This window comes from Rhynchophorus ferrugineus, unplaced genomic scaffold, assembly GCF_030347505.1.
Source record: "Rhynchophorus ferrugineus isolate W39M unplaced genomic scaffold, kcgeb_rfMv2 rfM2, whole genome shotgun sequence".
Classification (NCBI taxonomy): Eukaryota; Metazoa; Arthropoda; class Insecta; order Coleoptera; family Curculionidae; genus Rhynchophorus; species Rhynchophorus ferrugineus.
Genome location: NW_027472581.1, coordinates 71,198,696 through 71,226,441, shown reverse-complemented (window position 1 = coordinate 71,226,441; position 27,746 = coordinate 71,198,696). Strand labels below are relative to the sequence as shown.

Here is a 27,746-nt window from a genome sequence, read left to right as displayed (position 1 = left end):
CGAGCAAATATACAAAAATGTTATTCTTCAGCATGACAATGCTCGATCGCATGTCAAAAAAGTACTACCCTACCCTTCAAATTCTTCTGCTCTTTCTGATTACTACTCGTTTCGACATAAGAGTTGTGACCTGTCCGTGCAGCATTTCATTAATTATGAAGATACCAAAAAAATGGGTTAATTCGTGGATAGCCTCAAAAGATACACCTTTCTTTTGAGATGAAATCCGTAAATTGTCATAAAAGATGGGAAAAGTAGCGGCTATTGATAGACAATACTATGAATAAAATGCATTGTATCGACTTTTCACAATAATTTATGGCCCTAAGCATCTAGCATCCAACGGTTTAAAAACAAAGAAATTAGTGTGAAAATAACTTAGGGGGGTCTCTATCTCTAACTATCATCTCAACCCATTTTTGTATATATGGTTATTACTCAAAGATGTTAAAGTAGTGCAAATACAAAAGCGAAAGATGAATGATTCCAAAATTTTGAACAATGAACATTTGAACACATAAACAATTAATAGAAAACTTTTCCACGTACTGCGTACCATAAAGTCACAGCGAAAAATACAAAAACTTAGGTTTATTTTTTCCCTTATTATTTAGCTATTTTTGTATATATAAAAGTTATTCAAAAATATTGAGATAATATGAATGCGAAAGCAAAACATAGTGAAGCATGCGAAAGCATAATACAATACTTAAAAGTGGTAACAAAAATTGGAATAAAATCTTCATATCCATGATATTGGTAAAGAGGGTTCTACTGTACAACTCTGATATTAAATGTTAATACTTGATTTCCTTGAATAGTGTTTATGTGGTGTCTTTATAAATAGTCTTATTAAAGTTTACTTAATTTCTTTATAATTAAGTAGAGAATAAATGGAATTATATATAACTATTTAAAAAGGAATATAAATATTGAAATAAAATATAAAGCATATAAATATATAAGGATTGCCGAATTTATAGATATAATAGTTCAATGGTTCAATCATCCAATGGTTTCATAATAAAACAGATATGTTTGATTGTCGATGTTCCGTATTATGTCTCTAATTAAGTGATACAGCGTGATATTCTTCTAAAGCCCATAACAAGTGTAATTCAAAGTATTAGTATTAAGTTCTAATCATATAAATATGAGTGATAACAGTTAATTGAGTGGACTTAAACGTTTGCTATCATCCGATATGTTTATTTACTGAAATATATGGGCATTAGAGCAAGTTTTGGAATAATATATTTTACATAGGCAACCACTTACTGAATTTATCATTGTTATAAGAAATACTTATTGCTTGCTGAATAGTTTGAGGAACCACTAAGGCTAATACAAAAAGTTGTTCTGTATTTAAGAATATACTAAAATTATAATAATTTAATAATAATATATGTAATAAATATGATAACGTAATGTGGAAACTGCGTAAATGTATAAACTAGTTTAACAATACCTTACAGTTGCGTCTGTATCAGGTCATCTTAGCTTTGGGTTTATGGTTATTACTTATATTATTCTTATTGGAGTTTATTTATTTCCTTTATAATTTTAATTAAGTATAGAATAACTGGAATTACATATAATTATGTAAAAGGGAATTATAAATAAATGCGTAAAAGCAACATAAAATAATTGTATGGTCTGTTAGTTTGGTGAAAAGGTTTTTTCAATGCCCTGGAAATAGAGGTGGAAAAGTGCGTTTGAAATGTTAATAACCAAACAGGGGAGAAGGTATCGTTTCCGGACGTGGGAGGGCGCCTCGATCGTCGTCGTGGTAGTCGAGAATCTACGTGCAGGTGCCCCTAAAAGAATATGAAATAATAATAGGACGGGCGGTATCCAGGTCAGGGCGTAGGGGGCAGCGACGGGCGCCGGCCCTGGGCCCCACCTGGTTGCGCGCGCTCACCTGGCGGCGTCGCGACGGTCGGCGCCGCAGTCCGAGCCAAGCACCGGCCGCCGCAGCACCGCGTCTCACCGATTTGCGACTACGTCGTCACCCGCTCACGCTCTCACCTGGGCGCCCCACCCCCGTAACCCGCCGCCGCCACCGGCGCCGCCACCGCGTGACGCCGTCTCAGTCGAGTTTCGAACGAGCTCCGGATCGCTGCTGTCGTCGTCGTTGTTCTTGTTCGTCTACGTTCCGCTAGAGAGCGCGACCACGGTCACACTGCTGCCTCCCGTAAAGGAAGCGCGCGCGCGTGTTCTTGTTTTGTTGTGATCGCCGGCTGGCCGAAGCCCCTCACACCCCGAGGAACCGTGGAGGTCCTGAGCGCCCCCAAGAGAGGCAGGCACCCTCCTCCGTCGTCGGGAGACTCGCGGGCCGCCAACGCCACCGCCACCGCCACGCCACCCCCATCCCTCAAGAGGGCCAAGCACGAGGCTGTCTCCGAGCAGGACATGGAAGCGCCCCTCGGCGTAGCCCTCAGTCAAAGCATGGATTCCGTCAATACCAATAACGGCGAGGAAGAGGTTAGTCGCTCCTCGTAGTTCTCTTTCCCGTACCGTACCCCGGCCGCCCCCCCCGAAAAAAAATTGGGTCTCCGGAGTTTACATTTCCATTGCCATGGTAACGGCCGTCGTCGCCAGCAACAAAAAACCTCATTAAAACTATACAAACACTCGTTTTTGCCTGACTAATTTATCAATTTCGTTACACACAAAACCAGCATTTACTAATTTCGTCAAATTAATATCACATTTTGATGCCCGTCGTATAATAAGGACGAGACAATTTTTAGTTGAAAAACTCGATTAAGAATCAAATTAAATATACAAACCCAAATAGATATTTCAACAAAAAATTGTTTTTTTTCCTTTGAGCGTTCTAATTAGTACTATAAAAATTGATCTATATTTTACAGTTATTTTCTTGTAGGCCGTACAAAAAAATGCTATGCTTTTAATCTTGTATAGTTCGTTATACACATTTTTTTAAGTACAGCTAATTTTTTCTGCGTTTTCATATATTGTTTTATTATATCGTCATCCTAAAATTAGGGTTTAAGTCTATAAATATTAATTTAAAAAAGCCTCTTAAGCCTAAAAGAATTCTATAAAAATACTAAATAAATTCAAAAATAAATATATTTTTTTATATACCAAATTACTGCTTTAGATTTTTACTCAAATAATTTTGCTCTTTCGATTTTAATCTAGTTATTTTCTTGACTATTCAAGTTTTAATGTATAAAACTTTATAAGTTAAATTTCGTTAAAAAGTTAAATAACACAAAACCAGCATTTATTAATTTCGTCAAATTAATATCGCATTCTGATTGCGGTCGTATAATAAGGACCAGATAATTTTTATTTGAAAAACTCGATTAAGAGTCAAATTAAATATACAAACCCAAATGGATATTTCAACAAAATTTTTTTTTCTTTGGGCTTTCTAATTAATATTATAATAATTTATTCATATTTTATAGTTATTTTCTTGTAGGCCGTAAAAAAAATTACTTTTAATCTTGTAATGTTCATCACACTTACGCGCTTTAATATTAAATTTATTATATCGTTTTACAAAAATTAGAGTTTATATTAAAATAAAATAATCGGTTTATGTGTGTTGATTTAATATAAATATTTTAGTATTTATTTTTCATATACTATATCATCATTGTTTATTAAAAACTGTAATAATTCATTAAACTTCCTTACCGATAATATAATATATCATACATTCTAATAAACATTCTTTTTTTATAAATTCTAAAATATACATGCCAATTAAAATATTTAAATATACAAAAATATCAATTTCACTGTTAAAAATGAAGTCAATTCTATCAAAACAATTCTATAAATATAACAAAAATTAAAACAAATTTTTTTTCGTATATTCCAAATTATGAATTTTAATTTTTATTCAAATAATTTTGCTCTTTCGATTTTATTCTAATTATTTTCTTGGCTATTCAAGTTTTAACTTATTAAATTTTCTATGTTATGTATGATGTAGATTTCGCTTTTAATTTCTCTTAATTTTTTTCGTTTTAATCTACCTTTTTTCAATATTTATTATTTAAATAACCAATAAAAATAAGTGATAATTTCTAATGATCTTATTACTTGATATTGCCTGAGTGTTAAAACTCTTGATTTACCATGGAAAGTTATTACTAACAGAAAACTATATACAATAATTGTTATTTTACTTTTTGTCTTACTAGAAGTCTTCTTCAAATTCACTAGATATTATTATGATTTGTTACTTAAATATGTAATCTCATATACGAATCCACTGAATTTAAATATCTGAGGACCGAAAAAATATCATATATCTCATTAATTAGTTATATAAGTTATATTAGGTAGTCGTCAAAATTACAAGGAAAAAAAAATCTGTTATTATGCTTCTCTACCAATATGCGTATTATTGGATAAAGACGATTTAACATAAAAATAATCTTCCTAAATTTGACATACATTTATCAATTTATTACAATTTATAATTTATTTAACTCCCTTGAATAAATAACCTTTAAAAGTAATTTATTAATATTCTTTATTTTAAAATTTCTTCTTCCATGATTTTAAATTAATTGCTATATCATTTTTAAATGATCTAGAGTACCATTTTCGCCATAAGTCAATAATTAGACCTTGTCTTGTTTTAAATTAATAACATCATGATATTATAACATAAAAAAATAGTGCTACATATTCTACTGGTTCTGGCTATATTTAAAATCAAAGAAAGATACAGCTAGTTGTATTCAAAGTATGTTGACCCAGAATTAGAAGCTTAATACAGTTAATAATATTTCAAGTCGTGTTAAAGCTTTCAGTAGCAAGCCAGTTAATCTCTTTTCCCTTTTGTATGCGTATTTTAAGAAGACTCGATCACTTTGTTCGAATTAATTTTGTTATTAAAAATATTTATAAATTATTTGTGTTAAATGAGGAATGTATTTTAGAAGTAAATTAGTACACTTTCTTGTTTTAAGGCTATGTAATAAAAAAGCGTCAGAATGTGAAATAAATTATAGTTTTTATTAAGTCAGATTAGTAATATAAAAGTAATTAGGTGCTATAGTCATGTCGGATAAGCGAAATTCAATTAAAATGTTATTGTAATTATCTATTGAAAATTGTATAATATAATAAATTAAATATAACTAGGGGATTTACAACAAATCGTTACGCTTATAATTAAGAAGTATATAGGACAAGGAAACCATAAAACATTATAAGGAAAAAATTATTAAATTACATAAAAATAATACAAGAATATTATCAAAATGGTAAAACATTGTAATTAGCCTGCTAAGTGCTAAAACTGTATTAATTACTAACTGTGTCAATAACTGATGTAACTTGTTACTTATACTTACAATAACGTTAAATCATATGGTTTAATTTTGCTAGATACATTTCATGGTGTTTTATAAAGTCACAGGTTTATACCGATAAGGCGCAATTGCCTGATGCCCTTAAATTCGACATTACACAAGTAAATGGTTAAATTCCGATAGATCTATGCGGCAGATTCATTGAAAGTTGGATCACTTCGAACCGTGCCATCATAAGATGCCACTGACTTTTAGATTATTTTATATCCCATACATAATAGCATACATGGGCCCTTTCAAATGAAAAATTGGTAATATCTTTCATATAAGTTCTGTCATTCTATTTCAACATCCATTCGCTTTTATTGAAAATAGTTATATTAGTACCAATATTGTTATGTACAGTTATTATTATAATATGGTTATGAAACTGCAATTGGGAGTTATCAGAGAGATAATAAAAAAAATTCACACAAAAATTGAACCGACTTCAAAAAATAAATAAGAAACTCACTAAAAATTAAAAAACAATAATAATCAAACTTCGATTTTTAACACAAAAAAAGCATTTTAAAATAAAATATGTACATAATAATCGTAATAACTAAATAATAATAATTAAAAACCTTATTCAACCTATCTACTATATGTATTTTATATTATACTATACAATTTAGCTTAATACCTACGTAAATATATTTATCTATTTACAATATTATTTTAACTATTACCAACTGACTACTTGGAAATCGGTGCCGAACCCGAAATACGAAATAATATTGCAAATAGATAAATAGGTGTAGGTAGGTATTAAGCTAAATTGCGTGTATATAGTAGAATATAAAATACGTGTAGTAGATAGGTTAAATAAGGTTTTTAATTATTTTTATTTAGTTAATACAATGTTATATTATATATACATTTAGGATTTTAGAATCCTTTTTTGATTATTTTTAATAATAATTTTTTTTTGTCGGTTCAATTTTTTTGTTCAAATTTTTTATTTTTCTCTTAGTGTTAGGTACTTACTTAATAAATTACGCAGTTATTTTATTTAATATTACTATCTATAGGCCAAGTAAAGGTGCAGCCCGTATTGGAAAAGTAGGAATAAAGAAACAATGATTGAAAATAAGGAGCGCTTCAAGCCCTGGAATTCGCTACCCATCCTAGGTGATTTGACAAATGTTCTAACTAAACAACAAGAAAAGGTTATTTTCCCATCTGGGAATCGAATCGGCGACCTCCGTTTGGGAGCTAAACGCTAAAACCTTTAACCATAGGACCAGTTGTCTAAAATATTTCTATGAGATCTTATATGTTATAGTTATTGCTTAAAAAGCAAACTGAATGGCTTTTGCATTGAACAGCTTCTGATTTTAAGTCACATTAGCTCAGAAATAACATTATACACAAATATCTAATTATTTTAGGTAAAATATATGTGAAAACTTTGTGAAACATGCCTTTGAAATTTGAGCTTTTCCCTCGATTTGTTCTCCTACCCCTCAACAGATCCTAATTTGGATCCAATGGGATCATGTCGGAAGTACACTCTTTTGAATAAAAAAAGAATTTTGAAAATCGGCTCACAATTGACGAAGAAATCGGCGAACATACGTTAAAAAATTATATAGCGGAACAGAGAAATTCCTCCATTTTCGAAGTCGGTTAAACATTAAATGCAATATCAATAAAAATGTTTAATTTGATCTTCAAATTACGAAAATACCTATTTACAATTATCATATGTAATATATGCACCATTATATTATGCCTTTTAATTTATTCATTTCAGGTAAAACTGAAGGGATTCGTGAAAAGTACTTTCAAATTTGAATTAAGTTGCAGCATATTGAATCAAATCAAAATATTGAAATTGTTAAATTACGGTGAAATAACAATTACTACCGGAAATCTGTTAACTAGCTGGGTAGTGAAGTGGTTCAGCGTGCTGTTGGTACCCCTCTTGGGCATCAGTGTTTAAACATTTTTGGTGAGTGTCTATAGGCAAGACTGTAAAATCCGATAAAGAACAATTATCCGTCATGCTAATGTTCTGTTTATATAAGACCGGATGTCTTTTAGGATGATCTAAGTATCCTTGAGATCCCGTATCCTAGGCATTTTTTTACTGCGCCTGATACAGCAAGGAAATATTTATGAGATATCTGCACATACATATGCACACACACTGTCTCTGGGTATACCCACTAAAACCATTCTTTCCATGTAATTCGATGATTATTATTGATGTGACATCGTGATTGAGAATTTGGCACCCGGATAAGCTTTAAGAGGTTCTAGGACCCCGCGAGACCAGATAATACATTTAGCTGTAATACAGCGAACATGGATTAAGGCACTGGGAAAATGGTCGCTCGTTAAACAAAGAATGGAAACCTGACCGCTGCTAGCCGAAGTCTAACAAGTCCTGAGAGTAAGTTCCTGCCTGAGCTTACTCTCAGAGTGTTTGGATCAACAGGATGTTAATTTTCCTGCGAGTTTGGAATTTCTGACGAACCATGGGACGTTTGGCATGCTTCTGAGCAGCTTATTTTAGAATATTTGGAGGCATTTCTCCTGGTGCTGGTGGTGGTGTCACGAATTTGAAATAGACATTAGATCCACCTTAAACTAGGGATCGAATCAGTGTTCTTGGCTAGTGCGGGAAGCTAGCTGGATCTACAGATGAACGGCTTTATCCGACCTTCTATCCCTCTACCTTATTGGATGGCGATCTGAATTTGCGGGGACCAACTGATACAGCAGTAGGTCCTTTACAGATAAGCTCTATATTTGGTAAACAGGAGAGTATAATAATTGCAGTTTGAATTATAATTAATTTATAAAATGCTTTAGCTAGTTTTCGAAACAAAAATAAAAGAATTTGATAAACTTTAAATGGATCGGAAATATAAAAGTTTATATTCGGCAATTTCACCGTACATAAACCCGTCAAAAGTTATTCGACCTGTTTATTGACTTCCCGTCCGACACGGAAGTGGTATCAATTATGTTTTGAATTAATGAATAATGATGAAGTAAACGTGTCATGTAGCTACGAAATATTTTAAAAGTTGGAAGTTTTCTCCTCTCGATGACTTAGCTCGTACTCTATGAGCTTAAGTTTCTTCGTTCGAGTTCGGGCAAGTTTTGGCAGTTTTGCCTTCTTATCCAATAACGGTATGTAGAGTGGCGCGTTGATTAATTAGCGCTTTAATTTGGCGCAGAATTTCTCACGCAATGCGCGAGTTAATGATATTTTGAATACCGGTGGACTGTCGGGGAATAGGCGGTCTCCATTTTCATCAAATTCTTATTAATCGATTTACGTTTTATGGATTATTAGCATGAAGAAAAAAGAATAATTATTCTTTGGGGATACATCATAATTATTAACGGAATTTAATTAATTTATGTAGCTAATTTCTAGTCAAGTACCTATAATTTATTTGATCTAAACCTATATTTAATTTTAGTCATTTGTTATGAAAATGTATATCACACTAGTTTTATAGTCTTGGAATTAACGTATTACAATAACGATCAATACAATCTGCAATAACAATAAATTTTTGTATTTTGAAAGGAGTACTGCTGTTAAAATGTTGTCAAAGCTTGGGCTGAAACTAATTATACATACAATTCGATGAATGTTATGATGACTGCCTTGGAAAAATCACTTTGAAACAAAATGACATGCCGTTGTGAAAGATGGTCTTCGCCTATGGAAATGTTTTTAAGATGCTATTTATCACCTATATCTAAGATATATAATTACCAATGAATATCATGTTTTTCTCTATTATTACCAGTGATCACTGAACGTAGGGGAAAATAGTTTCGCATACTGAGAAAGGAGAGTTCTATTTTATTCAGGCATAACACCCTGCGGTAAAGCACTGATTTCTCTGGGAATATTCAATGAATAAATGGTTAAATTCCCTAAACATATACCATTTTCCCTCGACATTGTTTACAGTATTTGACTTAAATGAAGAACTACTATACTGGTTAACGATGCATAGTTCCATACAACATATAGAAAAATATAGTATTTTTATGTTTTCATTTATTAAATTAGTTGTTTTATTTATTAAATATTAACGGTTTTGGACCTGACCAATCAAAAGCTGTTTATAACGTAAAAATGGGTGGCCTGAATCCAAATCAGCAATGTTTTTTAAAATTGGCTATTTATATTAGTTCTTTTCGTTCTTTAAGTTTGATTCTCTAGTTTTGACTTACTATGGTCCAACAGTAATCTCTCTTCATACCTTCGTGTCAAAGTCTTTGATATCGTCTTTCAGTTTCCGCTATATGTTGGTGTAACCATTCTCCTTGCTTGGCGCTTGTGTCACATAAGTTTTGTGTAAAAAATCAAGATGTGAATGCAGGAAATGTATTTTAAGAGACATTTGTGCTTCAGTTTTGCGGTAGTTTTGCAACAAATTGTCGATTACGTGTTACCGAGAGAGTTGCAAACAACACTTTGAAGTGATGCCCATGCTGCCGCTTCATTTGCTCTTCTTTTTGCTTTGATACATTCAAATTGATTTCAATTCAAACGAGATCGCCTTCATTACTCGCCGGTGAGCAGACCAAGTTCTTACACTAGCACCGGGACAAATTGGCAGTGGATGTCTACATGTGGAATTGGCTTCGACACTGATATTACGTCGGAATATTTATTCTGTCGTAACTAACAATCATCAACAAGAATCTTTTAATAATATAGGCACAGGATAGCATAGGCACTTTCACCAAGTGATCACTTGTAGAGTTTTGTTCTGCACGCATTACAAAACAATTTCGGTACCCTTGGCTTAAGAGTGTTTACAAAAGCAAAACCACAGTACTGCAAATATGGTTCTTTGAATGAACTTCTAAGTTCCAAATGATATTTAATGCAACGTTGTCAGTTGACAGCCGTTATAAGGGCACAGTTCTGTTACCATGCGGGAACTTGAAAACTGGAACCAATATTGATATACGGATTGGAAATCTGATTTTGGTGTATCAAATCATGCTAATAATCATTCTCATCTGCTCCGATCCAAAAAAGTATTCATAATTAACAGAGTTGATTTATTAAGAGTAAAATAAATTTGAAGGCTTTAGCAATGTCAAATCTATCTTTTGCTATCAACTACAATTGACACTCTTGAACCGTGTATTGAAGAAGATACGACAAAACTATTTTACAATCCAATATTGTTCAAAAAAGATAAAAGGAAATACTCAATTGAGAAATTCTACCCCACCCTCTATATTCTCTAGGTGTTACTCTGTCTGATTACTACCTATTCACTTCATAAGTTTCTAAAAATAGGATGTAGCATCTAGAAAAAGGAGTAACTTATATCCCATCCTATCCCATTATATCCATAAACACCTGAATTTTCTTCTTCAACTTTTTTTACTTTTTTGATTTTAAGTAATATTTTGAAAAATAATTACAATTGTGCTAAATCACATGATTCGGATTCTAATAATGTAGAGGAGTGTGACTAGAAAGTGTCTAATAAATAAATTTACCATTTAACATTTAATTTTAACGGCTTTTATGGCATTCGACAAACTTTTGCTGAAGGCATATATCATCCACATGAATAACATCTAATTTGAGTCACAACTTTTTTTATAACTTAGCAATGTTAAGTATTCTTTTGTTTCTAAAGAAACAAGGTCCAATGATTCCACCAGTTCAACATCAGTGCCAAGCAGTAATATGTTTGAATGCGCGTTTATTAGACAACCACTTGTAGGACTCTCGGACCTCCCAAATAGTATAATTTCAATGGTTAATGAAGCCTTTCATTACTTGGAATGATTGTGCTTGAAATTCAATGCTTTAATAATAAAAACTCATTGTTTTGTCGTATGATACTTTACTTTTATTAACCCTAAAATATCGTTTACTGTTAAATGATCTTTTTGTAGATGCCTAACACTTTACCTCACAAATGATGACAAATTCGAATCCTGCATACATTTTTCGATTTTTATAATGGCAATTGTTTTTGATTTAATATATTCAGCTTATAAATTTAAGGTATAATTATAATCCTCCTATATGTGAATTCAGCTAAGAAAAATAATTATTTTCCTTGTAACAATTCAATCGTTACAATTTAATGGCCGTCTAGCCACCAGTGACTGATAAAGAGGTTTTTATATTAAAAGCGTAATCAGCATTTATCATCGGGTTATCTACTGTCAGTCGGATGTCTTGCGTATAAAAACTTAAAAGGTACCCAGCTTTATACAGCTTTGTTATTGATGAGATTGGAGTAGAACTAATTTCTTGTCAGATTTTACACTGTCGCTAGGCAGTGTTTGATGACCGCATCCCTCGCTAACTAAAAAGATCCCATCGAGTCGACTAAATCAAATTCAGTTCTATTCGATTTCTAAAAGTATCTAAGAAAAAAGTTATTTGTTTTTATACTATATAGGTTTTTTTTTATGTGCGGTACGGATTTTTTCGAATAAATTTTCTCTTCTTTCTGGCAGCATATGAATTTCGCCTTGAAAAAATTCCCTGTCCCGGGAAAGAGTGATGTCTTGTGAATACAACTAGTGATCTCATTAGAAGTTCTTTTTTACATGATTTGCAACATGTGTTTTGAGTTTTGTCATAAAATCTTATCGTCATATTTTTTGGTGTATTGGAGACGTATTTTGTTTTAGTTACATTTTTTGAATTTTTATTGACAAGCTTTTCTAACGCTGGTTTCATCTAGAAATTAGCGACTTCAAACTTTACTAGTGTTCCTTTGTTGCTTTAATCTCTAGTGCTAAAATAGCCACATTTGAAATGCCGTAATTAGTATATACATGTTTATATTAATGTAAAATGTTTATTATATTATTAACATAGCAATCGATACCTATTGTATATGCTCTTCATTACATTAAAGCAAAACAATTTTCTCTATATCCTTTTATAATCTATTACTGAACACTAGTTTATTCAATATTTTCTGGAATATATAAGAACTCAACTTTTATTGGCTAGGAACATGTAGTAATCAGATGGAGTAATATACGGTGAATATGACCTGTGCAGGGGAACCTCCAGTTTTAACTAGTCTTTAAATATACATAAATAGTCTTTAATTATACATAATAATAATCTATCAAGTTTGGTAATAATTGTAATAATTATGATTATAATTCTGCCACGTATAGAGCAATTTCGGAAACATATTGCTTACCTTGAATATTTCCGTTATTTAGTTCATAATTATATTCATAAATTATTTGTGCTACAGTAGTGGTATATATAAGAGTTATAAGATTTTTATGAATTAAAAACAAATATTTTCAAGCGAATTAAATTAAAATATAGTTAAGAAAATTGCTTCAGAAATGCTACAAACAATAACAATATTTCTTTATACAAGTCTCCATTACATCTACAAAAGAAGCTGCGTTATAATTAAACAATATAATCTTGAGATATTAATGGAATATAATGTTGATACTAAGATTGCTATTGGTTATATTAGTGTTTTAGTAAGTCGAATAAACGACATTTGGGAAAACTTTTTTGTTTCTAATTTGAAGAAATCTGCAGCTGAGATACATGAATTGTTTAAAGAGATATGTTATGTAATAGTTCAAAGCATAATGTGTAAGAAAACGTGGAATTGAAATATCAAACGGGACAAAACTGTCGTGGAAGATAACCATATAATTGAATGTAATTGATATATTTAGGTCGTAACATTGAAGAAAAAACATTTGTTATAGAAGCAGAAATGCAATTGTGTTTTTCAATATGACAACTCTTGGCTACATTTTACAAGATATGATAATATAGCACATATATTAAATATATGTTTCTTTCCACAATCATAATCTTCGATTAGTTTTTACATTCTTTATAGTATATTTAATTACTATAAAGCCACCATTATTAGTAGATATCTCTATTTGTACACCATACATTCTGTATCCTGGTCCTGTATATTATACCGCACTGTTATGGAAAATAGGAAGAACTCAACTTAAAATCAACATTCGTATAGTTAACTTTTTAAACCTACGATTCCAAATATTTCCAAGCATTTTAGTTAATAAGCTAAAACGGTGTAACAATTAAATTATGCGAATATTTTTGTATGTTGATGACTTTATTTTTAATGATATATACATATTATATCTATAGATAACATTGTCATTCTTGCAATGACAAGGATGTCCTTTTTTGGGTACATGGACTCGGTTTAACTAGTGGCCAATGCATTGGAGCTGTGTTTTTTGCCAATAAAACACCATTGTGTCTAGTTTAGGTTGACTGGTGTTGACAACTTTCCATTTATTTATTTGTTTGGTTTTGTTTGAATCTTCTTTTACTCTTCTATTTTAATAACTAAATAGTTACTTATTTATTTGTTCATTTATTTATTAATGATCTGTCAGCCTTATGCGCTATTTGGGGTCTAGTTTTACAAAATGTATATATATGTAATGTATATATATAATAATGTTTTATACATAAAATACAAAAGATCAAGTATAATAAAGTAGATATTAATTTTAAACATACAACTGTCGAATTACTATAAAACTACAAAAATTTAAAAAATTGAAATATAAAAATATACAAGTATAAACATATAGAATAAAGAAGTATAAAGACATAGATAAATAAGAATATAGAAGTATAAAAATATGACAAAACAACAAAAACGAAACGTTTAAAGTTCAGATAACATACATAAATGTGAGTAATGTATTTAAATATTTGGCAGTATTTCGGTTACAGCTAAAAAGTTTATCAGCATTCAGGTTCGATCCAGATTCTTTGAGGCACTGTTCCATCCTATTTCCCAAATTGAATAGTCGCATCTGGGAGTTGTTGACGCGATACTCAGTTAGTATATGCTTCAGCGACGATCCGCACTCACTGTATAACGATGGATTCTCTCCCTTAAGGAGACATTCATGTGTCAATTTGCATACAGTTTGCGTCTGCTAATATCAACAGTGTTAAGGTCCTGGTAGAACTCTTTCTTCACTTCCCACAGCTTATTATTTTTCATCAGGTCCAAATTGAGCTGGTCTAATTGTTTAAAGAGCAGATTAGTGGATGATTTGAAACCTCTACTCTGCTAAGAGGAATAACTATATAATGCTTGTCACCCTTCGATGGGCTATTTTGCTTTTCTTTACTTCTTACGTATTCCACTTGTGACCTTATAATGACATATTAAAAATTATATCATCCATCTAGAAGGACCATCATGGTTTTCTCCATAAAATACAATAGATACACAAAATGAGGTACATGACAGTTGAAGAGAATTTTTTTTTAACGTTTGTTTTTAACGTTTACAATATGACAACGCTTGGTTACACTTTACAAGATATGATAATATAGCACATAGAGACTGCAACAGCATAGTTAGATTGCAATTTAAAGCATTAATAAAGAGACTTGAGTATTTAATTTTTATACAATCAGTGGCTGATGTTATATAATAACAAAATGTGCAAGGAAATGTTTAAATGAAAAGTTTTACCCGCTACATTCGCCAGACAGTGTTCTCTGTGATTTTACTTATTTCTGTAGATGATCTATAGATACTCTGAACAGACGAAGAATTGAAATATTTGTTTAATTACGATTAATTACGAAAAAATGGATATATGCGTTTAAAAGATTAAGTATTTCTCCGACTTGGTAGAACTGTGCTTCAAAGAAAAATGTGAAAAAGTAAATAAAACATAAGATTCTTGATAAAAAAACAGACCAAACGAACAAATTCCGCTTATACATTACAGTTAAATTTAATAAAATTATAATTTAATAAACGGTTATTTGAAAATAATTTAATTATCTTTGCATAATTTTGAGTAATTGTTAAATATTCGGATGAAATACTATTTTTGCCCTCTTCACTTCATTTGTTCTTCATGAAAGAAGCACGGTCAAAAAATAAAGCGCGCTTTCATTTGGGTAACCGGAAAATCTCGACTTCATAACAATCAAAAGCACGATCGCGTTACGTACACTGTAACGCTTTACAGTTATTTTATATATTCATTTTAATTCGATTCCTCAGGAAGTACGATTTCACACCAGGAATATTAATTGGTTCATGTGTGTTGTAATTGTATTCGCTTTGTGTCGGTTGAATTCCGATTTCTGCGTTCATATAAACAATATTACAATGATTTTATTTTAATTAAAGCTAAATTTTATTCAGCATTAAGAAAACTTTTTGGGAAGTACATACTAAGGTATTAATCTCGTACTCGACTTGATTGTATATTAATGCATATGCATTAATATATACTAATAATAATATATATTTATTAAGATTATACTAAATATATCTAATGTAAAATGTAATTAATAAAAAAAAATAAGAAAACTTGATTTAACTATTGATATATACAAAATAAGTTGTGAAACGTGTAAAACGTGGTTTGCCTTAGTTGATCTATCTGAACTGTACGGTTTTTTTACATCCATTTCCTTAGTATATTCTATATGGAATGTTTTCCCAAGTTTTAGTGACTTAAAATTTCAGTAGTCTACCGCTGAGCAACTGAACTATTGCAATCCGCCTTTGGTGGAACTGCAAGTTTCTCTCTAAAATCCATTAGATATCCTAGTTCAGAAGAACTTGTAGAAAATATTTGTTGAGGATGTCAGAGGGATAACCCGGAATATCTTTTTTATTAAAGAGATACTTAACAGCTTTATGGCGGTATGTCTGGATTTGACTGGTAGACTGACCGTTATTGTAGGATTATGTTTTATTGTTGCTGCTTGGTCTCTACTTTATTTATCACGTTAGGGAACCCTTACTATATCTATTGATCAGAAGGGAGGGTTACTGATTAGTCACGGTTACCAGAAAGGGACGTGTGTATCACAAAGCAAATCAAGAGATTCCAGTGCAGTCTTCTTGAGTCGTCAAAGCAGTCTCCACCAAGCATCTATAGTTCATATAATCTTGGAGATCTTTCACAAGTCCTCAAGAACATTCAAATACGAAGTCAAAAAAGCGCACAGTTGGTTCCATTTGATAGTGTGAAGATTGTCTTCATTAACCATTTATACCCATCTATTATATAAATATAGTAGTATATAAAAATACCCAATTTACACATATTCGATAAGTCCTTTTCTTTTTTATGGATGCCTTCTCATCTTCTCATGGTATATGCGAAAATGGTCAGGTGGATAGATTCGGTAACATTAAAGTTGGATCTATATTAGATCTACACTATTTTTGAAGCAAAGACATCAATACTTATATATTAAGAGGTTAACAAAGTTAAAATGGGATCGGGGAGACTATAATTATATTTTAGAGTTATATAATAATATTTTATAAAAACATTGTCAGGCATGTCAGATAGTTGATGTCAGACAACAACTAACAACTTGAAGATGTTAGATGAACACTAATAATAATCTAGAACTATGCCTCAAACCTGTGGATCAAAATTTAAGAACTATTTTGTTCGTCTTTTTAGCTATATTCATTTGATTATTAATTTGTTTTATTTTACATTAACCAGTAGATTGACCAGGTTAAAAAATTGTTAAGTAATTAAAATATTTCTCTTTAAGAACCTTAATAATATTTGCTGCTGAATATTTATATACCAAGAATATTTGTGTTTAATAACTGAGTTCTTCTCAAATATCCTAATGTTGTCTTATGTTTTATTTATAGTTCCTCTGAATTTGTATTAAAATCAGTTTGGTTTGTTTAAACGTTTCAACTTTTTCGATATTGTTTTATTGTTGTCTTTTTAATTTTTGTTAATTTTTTAATGACGCTTGATACCATTTATATTACCTAGCAAAACGCTTATTATCGGAGCGAAACACTTTTTGTAACAATAATTGTGAGTACTTTTCAACTTTACCAATTTAAACGGGCCTTGAATGGAGTAGAAGACACGGCGTTCCGTTAAAATAATAAAAGTGTTAATGGGAATTTGGATAGCGGCCGCAGCGAACTGATGAAAAAAGTTTCTCTTAGCCGGAAACATCGATTTAATGCCTTAATACAACGAAAACCGCAAACAAAAGTCAATATCCACCGTGTTTTATAAACAGTTTTAATCAATTCGGCTTTCCTTTGTTCCCGAAAAGTTCGCGTCGACCTAGAATCCACTTGCTCACGATGATGGGTTTAGAAAATAAAGTGTTTTTTATTAGCCGTTCTCAATGAAATGCTTTTAATTCGCTTCGTATTATTCATAGGCCATTTTGCTCCAATAAAATCAGGCGAAGCCAAGATGAAATTATGAAAAGAAGTGTGAATAATTTATAATAGTGATGTAAAATAAATATCAATATTTAAAGCCAGAAATTATAATGATTGACTTCATGGACGAGTCTACAAAGTATTAAATTATGAACAAAATAATGTATTTTTAACTAGTAGCAACGTTATATTAGGTGTCTAGTTGTTTATATCAGCAATATCTTTGTTCTTTATTTTCCTATATTAAATAATAATTTTCTGTTTGGTATTATCGAGTTATTACTTGATTGCAAAATTGCTGAGCGATGCTGAAGCCTGTCAATTAGTTTTAGAAACTTGCGGTGATGCTACCCTGCTAAAAGTGGGGATTGTGCTATCAGTGACAAAGAACGTCTTAGGGGACAAAAAAAAATCAATTTCAAGAATTATTGGACAAAATCCAGCTCGAACTCTCAAAAACATTTGAAATAGTTTAATAGTTAACGATAAAAGTATAACTTTTTTTAGTTTTCCTTTTTTTTCACTTTTAAATAGATGTGAAAATGTTGCTGATTCTCTCTATTATACTTTTTTATTAAGTTCCCTGATCTTACTACTAAAAGTTCTTTACTGTTAACAGATTTTGGAACACCCATTAAAAGATATTAAAGGATTTAGTACTTCTAGAATTTGATTGTAACTTCATATAGTTACTTAAGAAGTATTATTTGGATTTGAAAGTAACTTCAACAAAATTTACAGAAACATTTTTGGGTCTATTGTGCCTCTGGAATCATTTCGATTAGTTTTATTTTTTAAACAAAAATCTTTCTGAATATAATCAGTTCCAAATTTCACATTCATCAGACATTTCTAAATATAATTTCACTCAATGGACAATTATGGGTTTGAGGATGGATTTATTTGTGTAATAGTATTTGTTTTACTCTTTGTGATTCCACAATCTACCCTATAGGCAATAAGTATTTCTTATGTCATGTAGAAAATCACTTCATTAAGCGATCTCCTGTATAAAATATTATCTTAATTAATTAGTCTTATTCTAAAGCTTATTCTAAAGTCTATATATGTCCAGTAATCAGATCAGGTGGTGTTAAACGTTTTAGTCTACGCACTTCACTATCACGTCGCATATTTAGCTGGTTAGCGAGTATGTTGGGATGCACTGACACTCTTTCGAAGTACTTCACACAAACACAATTACACTCGTTATAGGTTCAAGAACAATATCGCGTTGTATCACATTATTTAAAATATAGTATGGAGCATCAACAACGGCACGCAACACTTAATTTTGGAACCGTTGAATGACGGATATATTAGATTTGCTAGTGGTACCCCATAGTTGGATTCCATATGACGAAATAGGCTTGGGTATAGATTCATACAGCAATACCTTGTTATCTAATGGTAACTTGTATTTGCGCCCGATGAGCCAATACATTTGATATAATTTAAGTCCAAGTTGTTGTCGTCTAGAGAGTTTCTATGTGCTTCTTCTATGTTAGGCGTCGATCTAAGTGCATGCCAAGATATTTAACATGCTCTGCTTGGGGGAGTTGACGATGATTGATATTCACTGGTGGACATGTTCTACGCAGGGTAAACATTACATGGGTGGATTTTGTTTCATTGGCTTTAATGCGCCATGTCTTCAACCATAATTGTATTTGCTCGAGGTGGGTTTGTAGGTTTATTGATGCTGTGACTGGATGTTCATGGGATGCTAAGATTGCTGTGTCGTCTGTGTATGTTGCCACAGTAGTTATATTTGTGGTGGGCAGATCGGTCGTATACAGAAGATATAATATTGGACCCAATATATTGCCTTGCGGAACTTCTGAATATATGGGATTTAATTCGGTATGTGCATCGCCTTGATTTACAATAAAATGTCTATCGGTGAGATACGATTTTAGTAATTCGGTTACGATAGTCTGGATGAGGGAAAAGTTTCTTTAGTTTAACCTGCAAGCCCGTATGCCATACTTTTTCAAAAGTCTGAGATATATCTAGAAAAGCAGCAGAACAATTTCTTTTGGCATTTAGGTCGATGTTTATTTTGTTTACAAGTCTATGTACTTGTTATATAGTCCTATGTTTATTGAAAAACCCAAACTGATATTCTGGAATAATTTTTCTTTTTTCTATTATATAGTTTAGCTTCTCTATGTAGTCGAAACTTTCGAGATTATCGGTAAAAAACTTATAGGCCGGTAGGAAGTCACATCTTCTGGTATTTTTCCTGGTTTAAGAATCTTTAATATTTTAGTCACTTTCCAGATGCTAGGGAAGTAATTAATTCGTAGTATAGCATTAAATATAAATGTTAATAGTTTTGTACCCTTTTCTGATATCGCATATTAGTATGGATGAGATATCTTGTAAGATAAGTAAAGACAATCTTAAAAATTCACGATAATATATATCATGCCAAAGGTAGTTTAAAATTATTTGTGTAGTACTAGAGTACGCAAATTGATCTAAAACAAACTAGTAGTGGTAATGAAACTAACAGCGCATCATAATATGACTAAAATAATCACATGATCACAAACAATTCTATGTAAGTGATATTTTATCGTCATTCATATTGTTAATTCTAAAATAGAATAAGATAAAACCCATAATATTATATTATCAATATATTATGTTATCAATATCAGTAACATTTTCTCTTATTAATTTTTAATTATTCTTTATACCAAATATTTAAAATAATATCGAATTTAATATTATAAAACTAATTTCTTGTACCCACTGCGGTAGTTTACAAACATGAGATAAATCTTGTCAAAACATTTAACCATGTTTAATTTCTTAGTCATTAATGTTACATAAATTTAACATCATAAATATAAAATAATATTTAAACCAGTGCATACGTATTCTATTAAACTTTAATGTCCATGAAATCTCGTTGCTATCTCATTTTTGCGGAAATGACTTTCAAGATCAGTACATAGAAACGTGTACTAAATTATAATCAGTATTTATACTTTTACGGTAACTGAAAGTACTTTCCAATGGCAATTAACACGATTTAACTTGAACTAGACTCAAATTTTTACATTTTTGCTTATGTTAAAAAACCTTTAATGCTTACATATATGCTTATGTACATATATAATTATATTATTATCAATATTTATAATATATCATAATAATATACATAACAATATACTATATGTATATATAGTACTTTTAATACAATTATATCTTACATTAGATATGTCAATATGTACAATTTTAATTTATAAATTAATTTATCAGTTTATCAATACAAAAGCAAAGAGTATGGAATAAATACATCAGTATTTACGAGGGTGGTTCAAATATGATGGAGACAAACCCTGTAGATGGTGCGCATGTCTGTTTTGAAGGTCTTGGCTTGAGTGTGTGATAGTCCCTTGCGAACAGTGTGGCATAGTTTTCGGCAGCAGCGCATGTTTCACGCGCGTGCTACGACCATGAGTGAACGTCAAGTGCCGACTCCGTAGCGCAACGTATTGTCATTCATTTTTTAGTATGGGAAGGCGTTAAAAAGACGAAAATTTTTCTGCGTTTGGGAAATCGGTTCGGTAGTGAGTGCTTGAATATGGCTGCCGTGTTTAAATGGGCCAAAGCATTCGAGGATGTCCGCGAAACCGTCGATAATGAGCCGCATGATCGTCAACCGCGAACCAGCATTACACCAGACAATATTCGCCGCGTAGTACAACTCATTTTGGAGGACCGTAAGATGAATGTTCGAGACATTTTGGCTGTACTCGGCATCAGTATTGGTAGTGTAGAGTCTATCATCCACGAACACTTTCAATATCGCAAAATAACGGGGCGATGGGTTCCTAAACTGAATTTCATGCGAAAATTTACGCGGTTGAAAGTTTGTCGACGCGATACGAGGTGGAGGGGGGCGGTTTTTCAACGGAAATCTTCACTACAGACGAAACATAGGTACACTATTACGCTTCCGAAAGCAAGATGTCGTCTAAAGAATGGAAGAAGAAGGAGAAAGGGGCGCTAGTCAAAGCAAAGACAACCAGGTTTGCGCGCACGATTCCTGCGCAGCCAACATACCATTAATGCTGCATACTACTCCAACTTTCTGAAAACACACGCGAAACTCGCTTATCGCTCGAAAAGAAGGAGCATTCCAGCACGAAATGCTATTCTTCTCCATGATAACACGCGCCCTCATACCGCGCATCTCACGCTCGATACAAAATCGGAATTAGGGTGGGAGGTACTGAAACACCTCCCCTATAGTCCGGATTTATCACCCTGCGACTACCACATGTTTGGACCACTGAAAGAAGCCCTCGGAGGTCAAAGATTCAACACCGACGACGAGGTAGAGGAGTTCGTGCACACATGGCTGTCCGAGTTGCCCAAAGAATTATTCGATACCGGCATCAAAAAACTTCCGGAAAGATGGATAAAATGCGTAGCTAGTAAATAGTAAATAAACGTGTCAGAGTATTTGTCTCGATCATATTTGAACCACCCTCGTATTTCTCAAAAAAATAGAATGTGAACAGGTTCTTCAATCAGAATTGTTGTTCTGTAACAGAATTGATCATTATCATTTTTCGGGTTCATTTCTATCTTTACTGCACCAAAAACATAAATTCATCATATTTCTTTTTCAAAATTTTCAATGTACAAGTCTTGAAGGCGATTCAAGTGTATCAATATTAGAAATGTTGCAAACATATAGGATATGATTTTGGGGATAATAGAGTAATTGAGACAGATTTAGAAGAAACTCTAAGCATGTTTTCTAACCATTATATGTTTTGAGCATTTTTTGTAGGAGGATTTCAGGAAATTCACTGCAGAATATTTGTAGATTTTGTTAACAATGAAAGCTAGTCCAAGTAGTCTAGATTTTGGTCAGTGGGCGACTTTGAAAATATTTAAAAAGATTTTATGCATTATTTAATCACTATGGTTGAAACATGGCTCTGTTATTATGATTTCGAATCAGAATAAAAAGCTGAGAAGGTGTAGGCCGTATCCGTTTTTTTAGCATGCAAAATGAATTTAATTCCTAGTGTACATCCGAAGTAGGTAAAACCATAAACCCATATTATGATGGTAAGCTTTGGTCAGCTAAATGAAAAAAAAACTATAAGAACTGATAATTAGTTTACAGAAGAAAAGCAACAATTTTTCTCAGGAGAACTTACTCTTACATCCTTAAAAATTCTTGGCGATAATCAATAAATTTCACACACACTACAAGTTGTTGCAGCATTCATTATATTATCTAGCTTCTGAGTTTTGGATCTTTCTTTATATTAAAATCTTAGTCGCTTAAGTATATTTAAGTTCAGTGAGGATATAATGAAATAGTGTTTTTCTTATCGAACGACATAATTTATTTAACAACCTAATATTCTGTAAAAAACTAGAATTTAATATAATTTACCGCTTGTTTGGAAAATATTTGCAACCTTCTGGTGCTATCAAATTAAATGTGATGTAGTGGACGAAGTTCTTTGGCTCCTTTGCCCTATAGATGTATCAGATATGTATATTTGTTAGAGAATAATAGTAATGCAACCAAGTCTGAGATGTTTTCGATATTGAATACGTGTCATAAGGAATATTTCACGAACGTCTGAAGATTAATTACTAATGGGGGTGTTAATTAGAGGTCAGTTGGTTGAGTTCCGTGGTTTGGTATTCGTCTTTAATGCGAAGTAGTTTCAGACCTCAAAATATTTAATTGACTAAATTTAATAATCTTTTAGTGCTTCGGATTTTAGTAATTCGGTATAAAATGTTACTTCTATAAAAATGTAAGGTAATGTAATGTATAAACTATAAAATTTTAATTTATTTTTTATGGCTTTATTTCGATTATATTTCATATTTTGTGAGTTTGTTTGAGTATAAGTTATTAATAGTTTAAATTAATATCAATTAGTTATAATTAATTGTTCTGTGATTCATTCCAGAATACATTTTTGTAGATAATATTTAATGTTTATTACATTAATAATATAAATAAACAACAAATGTTATTCTTATATATGTTATACTAGTGTAATTTATATATTTATTTACATTTTCTGTCGTGGCTTTTATGAAAAAAGTTAGTAATATCCTAGTACTCTTAAATCAAATAGATTATTTAGCTGCATCCTGTTTAAAAACGAAACAATATTTATAATCATATAATAATGGTAACAAGTAATTTATTTTGAGAGAACAACTGATTGAGTACAATCAAGTGACTATGTAAATGAGTTAGTGGTATTTTATTTCTAATTAAAAATCATGCATGACAATAGACTATATTTTTACTCTATTTACTATGATTTCAAAAATAACTTAAGTATAAACTATTTAAGCAATTATTCAAATCGGTTTTGTACAGCAAATCAATTGACCCTTCTTTAATTGTCGTTATTCTTAAAAATATTGTAATGAGGAAGTTATTATTAGTTACCATGATAAAGTTCAAACTAGAGGCACAGACCATTAATAAAAAAGGCAAAAAGATGAAAAGTATTTTAAATCAATTTACCCAAATCGTATGAACCTTTGGTTTAGAAAACTATATTTTATATCAGTATTATGACTATTTTGTTATGACTGCGATTTTAGATTTTAGAAAATAATTTTGATATAGGAAAATTAAAAAATCATATTGTAATTTTTTTAAATTACAAAAATATTAAATTACTAATGTTAACATTAGATGCTTACTTTTGCATAGTTCTTTGGTGTGAGGCAATTTGCGTATCTGTGTAAAGTGACCAACCGTAAACATCCGTCACCTTAATATTCTACTTTCCTAACTATCGTTTCTTTATCTGTTTTATATTTCATATTTATTTCCTGATAAAATAATTTCCATTGCTCTTCATCCACATCACCTAAATTTTCAGGAAGAAATTTAGAAGAAATTGCCTTTAAGGCTTGAGCGATAAGTGTATAGTTAGGTACTTTGTTACTTCAAAGTTTGAATAGAATATTGTTTTCATCATAAAATTCATTCGTTCAAAGTTACGTTTTTAGAAATGCGGACATTTTTTACACTAATGTTTCAATCATTATTTTTAAGCAGAGTTTTTTAAAACATTCATAAATTCACAACAAACATAAATTGTTTCATTAAGATCAACTGTAGGTGTAGTGGTAGTAGATGAATCTTTTTTACGTCTACCGGCTATTGTTTTTCTGGACCAATGTTGATCCTTTCTTTACTGACCCACTCACATATAAATTAAATAAACTTTGTAAATCCTTTTTGTCGATCTATGAATATAGGCACAACTGTTAAGTCTCAAAATAACATAATTAGCTTTGTGTGTTATTAAATTTTATCGATTTTCGTATGGACTATGTAATGAAACATAAGCATCAAGTTGGTGGGTGGCATAACTTTGTTATTATCATTATTTTGGGAAACAGCACACCAATTAACCCAGTAAGTATTCATAAGGTCATTATTGCAATAACATTTACTATTGCAAAATACCGTACGTTGGTCTATATCTTATCATTCAAGAAATTTAGAAAAAGGAAATCATTACCATGCAATGGTGAAAATCAACTAGCAATGAGTATAGTTATGTACATAGTATGCACTGTATTAAATAAAATACCAAGAAAGTTAATTATATAATGATTAAGGATTGTCACAAATAGCAGCTGTAATTTTTCAGAGTTTAATTGAAAACTAATGTCACAGATATAGACTATTGTACTCATTATACTTGTCAATATGTAACTCTTGGCAATAAAAAATCATTTTGTTATGGAAAAAGAAGTAGATGATTGCAGCTAAAAGAATATTTATATAATATTAAGATACTTTCGTTAACTTGTTGGCAAAATGAACTCTTTTAAGTTATAACAGGAGAAAATGGTTAAAAGTTCACTGTTCTTGAGCAGTTGTAGTACATAACATGTTTTCTTGATGTTTCCCGCAAGCCTTTTAATTTCTTCACTGTTCGTTGGCACCCCTAGATCTTCTGAATGTTCTCATTTATAATGCATATTGGGGCGTTAAGATTATTAATTGACATTGTCGTACAAGGGACCACCATATTTAATTCAGCCTCATACAACTTTCTGCGTGTTCCTTTTTAACATGCTCTTGCTAAGTGAATGACAATAACTCTGAACATATTTAGGATCACTAACAAAGAATCTTGTACTACATTACTACTAGGAACTACATTACACATTTTTTACGGAAAAACTTTTAATTAGTAATGCTGTCAAAAATATATTAAGTACTTAATCATTAATTTATTGTATAAACATTTCAATATAGCATATTTAAATAATTTACTTTTTGAAGATATTTGTAGGAACGTGATAGTTGGTTTAGTACCGAGGTTTGTGGATGGGTAGAGATTCAATCAAGGTGTTGTCGTGTTCTAAGGCGCCTATGGAGAACCTTACACTGTGTGGTTCAGCTGTCATTGGGTGGGTGGCACAGTCATCGCCGTGGCCTGTTGTTCTGTCGTTTCGATAAATCGAATAATTCATAATCTTGAATCGGATGGAGGGTTTTAGAAAGGTTTCCTGGAAAAGCAATATGTTGATATTGTGTGTCGACAGTGCAGTGATAAGTTCCTCCTTCTTACCACGCACGGAAAATGCATTTCAGGGCATTATTGTTAATGATCTGGAGATTAACTAACCATGGCGGACCGATAGTAGTTCTTCCAGAAGCTGGGTACTGATGGCTTTGAAAGTAGTCTCCTTCATCATCTGAAGATGCTCATGAGAATATTTCGCCAGCGGTGGTCAGGTTTGTGAAGATGCGGAAGGAGCAGCCAGACGATTGTTATCCTGAGTTCTCCACACAAGGGTGGGAGGAGGGATCGGTTTAGGTGCTATCTATCTTTAGAACATTGGTGTGAGTCGTGTTTACCTGCGCACTTGACGTAGGCCGGGGTAGTTTTGCGATTTGTCGATGAATGGCCGAAGAGTTGACAGTTGAAGCATTGAACGCACCTGCCATTGCTGTGTTGGACTTGTATTTTCACAACCTGATGCATGAAACGGTCGGAAAGGAACAGAGGTTGAACTGAGTCTTTTATACCACTTGGAATCGGTTTCACGCATTACGGTCCAACAGACCAACTATATCTTGGTGAAGGTGCTCTCCTTGCTTAACCACCCTGTCGCCTGGTTTTATGCTTAAGTTTTATGCGAAAAAAAACAAGATGTGAATGCAGAAAATGTATTTTGAAGAACATTCGAGCTCTAATCTTGTCGTAATTTTGCAACAAATTATCGATTATATCGATTACGTGTTTGTAATCCGTTGATTTGTGGTTATCGAGAAAGTTGTGAACGACACTTTCAAACTATGTCCATGCTGCTCCATCAGGCGTTAAACATTTTGTAAATTTTACGTCAGCCATTAGTTTTAGAATCTAAGGTCCGATAAATATTCCTTAAACGAAATCGCTGTCATTATTGGCCGGTGATGAAGATGAAGTTCTTAATGTATTTTGACACTTGTATCTAGACAAATGGATAATGGATCACTATCGCGGAACTGGCTTCGACACTGATGAGAGATCAGAATATTTATACCGTGCTATTTTTTGCATTATATAGATCACATCTACCGAGCAAACGTAGCAATCATATCCATAATTTTTTTGTTCTCTCCATAATATTGGCACAGAAAATGTATAGCTAATATATAGCTTCAAAGTTCGATCGTATATATGCGGTATTTCCTAAATAATTATATGGTTCTAGTTCTATATTCGATAAATAAATATAATATATAATACAACTTTAAATTCAGTACATTTTTATATAATTTGTTCACCTTAATAAAATTATAGGAATCAATTTATAAAGAACAATGAAATTGCCAAACAAAACACACCGATTGCATTTGTTCGTCAATGTTTTACAAATACCACATCATTCAAGACATCGTTGCGGCATTCTTCCTATTTTTATTTAAATGCGCTCTTGTTGACGCGATCCAACAAAGTGCCGGATAAAAGCCTCAGTACGATATCTGTAGTAGTGCTAAACAGAGCAATTATTTCCTTTTTCTTTCGGCTGTCAGGAAATCTCGATAGAGCGGGAGAATTCCGGTTAAGAACGGTGATAAATAAATATAGGGATGTCTTTACGGGGGAGTTTACGTCATAAAACAATTGCGGATCTGTTTTTTTTTCTTTCCTCTTTG

At 31.7% G+C, this 27,746-nt stretch overlaps 1 protein-coding gene and 1 long non-coding RNA gene across 3 annotated transcripts in view; one reads left to right on the top strand and one right to left on the bottom strand.

The window, feature by feature from the left end:
• Positions 1–1,349: 1,349 nt before the first annotated feature.
• Positions 1,350–2,414, bottom strand: LOC143190339 (uncharacterized). Its single transcript, XR_013004211.1, has 2 exons — positions 1,922–2,414; positions 1,350–1,817 (listed from the first exon to the last, which is right to left on the bottom strand). It is a non-coding gene; the product is annotated as an uncharacterized LOC143190339 (long non-coding RNA).
• cpo (RNA-binding protein) overlaps positions 2,354–27,746 on the top strand; it is a 555,476-nt gene continuing 530,083 nt past the window's right edge. For both annotated transcript variants that reach the window (XM_076394570.1, XM_076394569.1), the window contains exon 1: positions 2,354–2,484. In XM_076394570.1, coding sequence (XP_076250685.1) covers positions 2,413–2,484 — 72 coding nt within the window. In that variant the 5' untranslated portion in view covers positions 2,354–2,412. The remainder of the gene's footprint in view (positions 2,485–27,746) is intronic.